The sequence below is a fragment of the Hydra vulgaris genome, chromosome 10, assembly GCF_038396675.1.
Source record: "Hydra vulgaris chromosome 10, alternate assembly HydraT2T_AEP".
Lineage (NCBI taxonomy): Eukaryota > Metazoa > Cnidaria > Hydrozoa > Anthoathecata > Hydridae > Hydra > Hydra vulgaris.
Window position 1 is genome coordinate 37,364,153 of NC_088929.1, and position 2,063 is coordinate 37,366,215.

Consider the following 2,063-nt stretch of genomic DNA (forward strand, 5'->3'; position numbering starts at 1 on the left):
TTAGTTAGAATAAAGACTGTAATTCTCGAGTACAGTGACATGATGCATCACTTCGTTCAGACTTGGTTTTGTAGCATTGTCAGAAACACCAACGCACTTATCATTGGATTCCTCTTCAGTTTCAATAGCATCATGCTCAGAAACTTCTGCAATGATGTCCTCATCTGATGATTTGTTGGCAATGCAAACATCGAAATCTATGTCTACTAACTCGTCGACCGTGAGATTAAAATCTGCATCGAATTTTGTTTTTAACAATTCGAGATCATCTCTTAAGTTTTCCATTACAGTCTCGTATACATCTAAGCCACAGAAAGGTTCGTTATCATCATTTACATACTTTTCCACTGCTTCTGATATTCCTGATTTTTTGATGACATTCCTGATTTTTTGAAACAATATATGAAGGTTTTATCTGGAATGGAATCCCATGCTTATGTTAGCATAAACATCTTGTTCTCTTTTTCTAAAGCAGCAATTTGCTTTTTCTAAAGCAGCAATTTGCTTTTTCATTGCAAGTGAGCGTTATTTGGCTTTAAGAGATCGTATAACTCCTTGATCCATAAGTTAAGTGATTGAAGTTGTATTCAGTGGAAGAAAGATAAGCTCCATCCAATCAAGTTTCTGCACGTTAGGATGGACAGAACAATTATCTACAATTAATGCAATTTTCCTTTTCTAAAAACTAAACTTTAGCTCAATTTCTTTAACCCACTCCTCAAATAATTCTGCCGACACCCAACTTTTTGGTTGGGCCCGATAGCAACAAGGAATATTTTTCACACCTTTAAAACATCTAGGATACTTCGATTTTCCAATTACAGACATTAAAAGTCTTTCTCCTTTAACATTACCTGCGGCCATCCCAGTCAGGTGAACTTTACTATGCTTGCCTCCTATGCACTTTTCATTTTTTAAATGTAAACTTTTGTCAGGCAAACATTGGTAGAAAAGACCGAATTCATCGGCATTAAAAATATTTTCAAGTGGGTATCGAGAGAGAATTGTAAGCAGTATGGTTTCGAGCCATGGAGCGATCATCTGATTGTTAACAGACTTTGCCTCTCCAGAAATGGTTTTGAAAAATAGACCATATCTAAAGAAAAATTATCAAAAAAATCAATATATACCATATCAAAAAAAAATCAATATATACCATATCTAAAAAAAATTATAGTTGCTTTGACGTAACTTATACGTGCGATATGTACGTTTGAATTTAACTTCGAGGTCTTTGGAAGTTTCCAGAATGCCTAATTCTGGAAAATATTTACTTTATTTTTTTAAAGCAATTAAAGAATAATCATATATTGCAAAGTCATTAATCATACAAATTGGAGAGAATAAAATAAGAAATTATTTTACTTTTTCTTAAATTTGTCTAGCCATCCATCCGAAGCTTGAAAATTTTCGAAGCTTAACTCTTTCGCAAAATATAAAGCTCTTTTTTTTACCAGCAAATCATTGATTGGGACATTATCAGCTCTCATTCGTTTGAACCATTTGAGTACAGCTTTGTTGACTTGATGATACGTATCAACTTTCACCCGTTTAGCCAAAATTCCTTGACGAAAAGCGTCGAAGATTTTATCTTTATTCTTTTTCCAGGTTGAAAGAGTGTTTGGTGGAATATCAAAGATTTTCGAAACCTCTTTATTTGAAAATAATTCACGCTAATTGTTTAACAAAAAATCAAAACATTCGAAATTTGAAAAAAGAGTTCGATGATTAACGAGCTTTTTATACGACAAAAATTTAAAAAGTTCGATTTACAGGGAGAATATTACTGAATATATAGAATTGTAGAAGTTTTCGAATTATAGAGATTCGAATTATAGAAAGTTAAACAAAAAAGTTTCTTAAGCGCATTTCACGATGACTTTACATTTAGTCGAATTATAGAGGTTTTCGAATAAAGGAGATTCGAATTAGAGAGATTGTACTGTATCCCTAAAAACCAAAAAACCTACATTGACTAAGCAATAATTATAAAAACAAGATGCAAAAAAATATATAAAAAAATTTTAAAAAGTTAAGCGAGACAAAAAAGTCTAAATCGAGGC

At 32.0% G+C, this 2,063-nt stretch overlaps 1 protein-coding gene across 1 annotated transcript; it reads right to left on the minus strand.

The window, feature by feature from the left end:
* LOC136086323 (tigger transposable element-derived protein 4-like) lies at positions 1-1,490 on the minus strand. The gene is made up of 3 exons (XM_065808617.1): positions 1,366-1,490; positions 692-1,096; positions 1-382 (listed from the first exon to the last, which is right to left on the minus strand). The coding sequence occupies exons 1-3, from the start codon at positions 1,488-1,490 to the stop codon at positions 1-3; spliced, it is 912 nt and encodes a 303-aa protein (XP_065664689.1).
* Between the last annotated feature and the right edge of the window lie 573 nt (positions 1,491-2,063).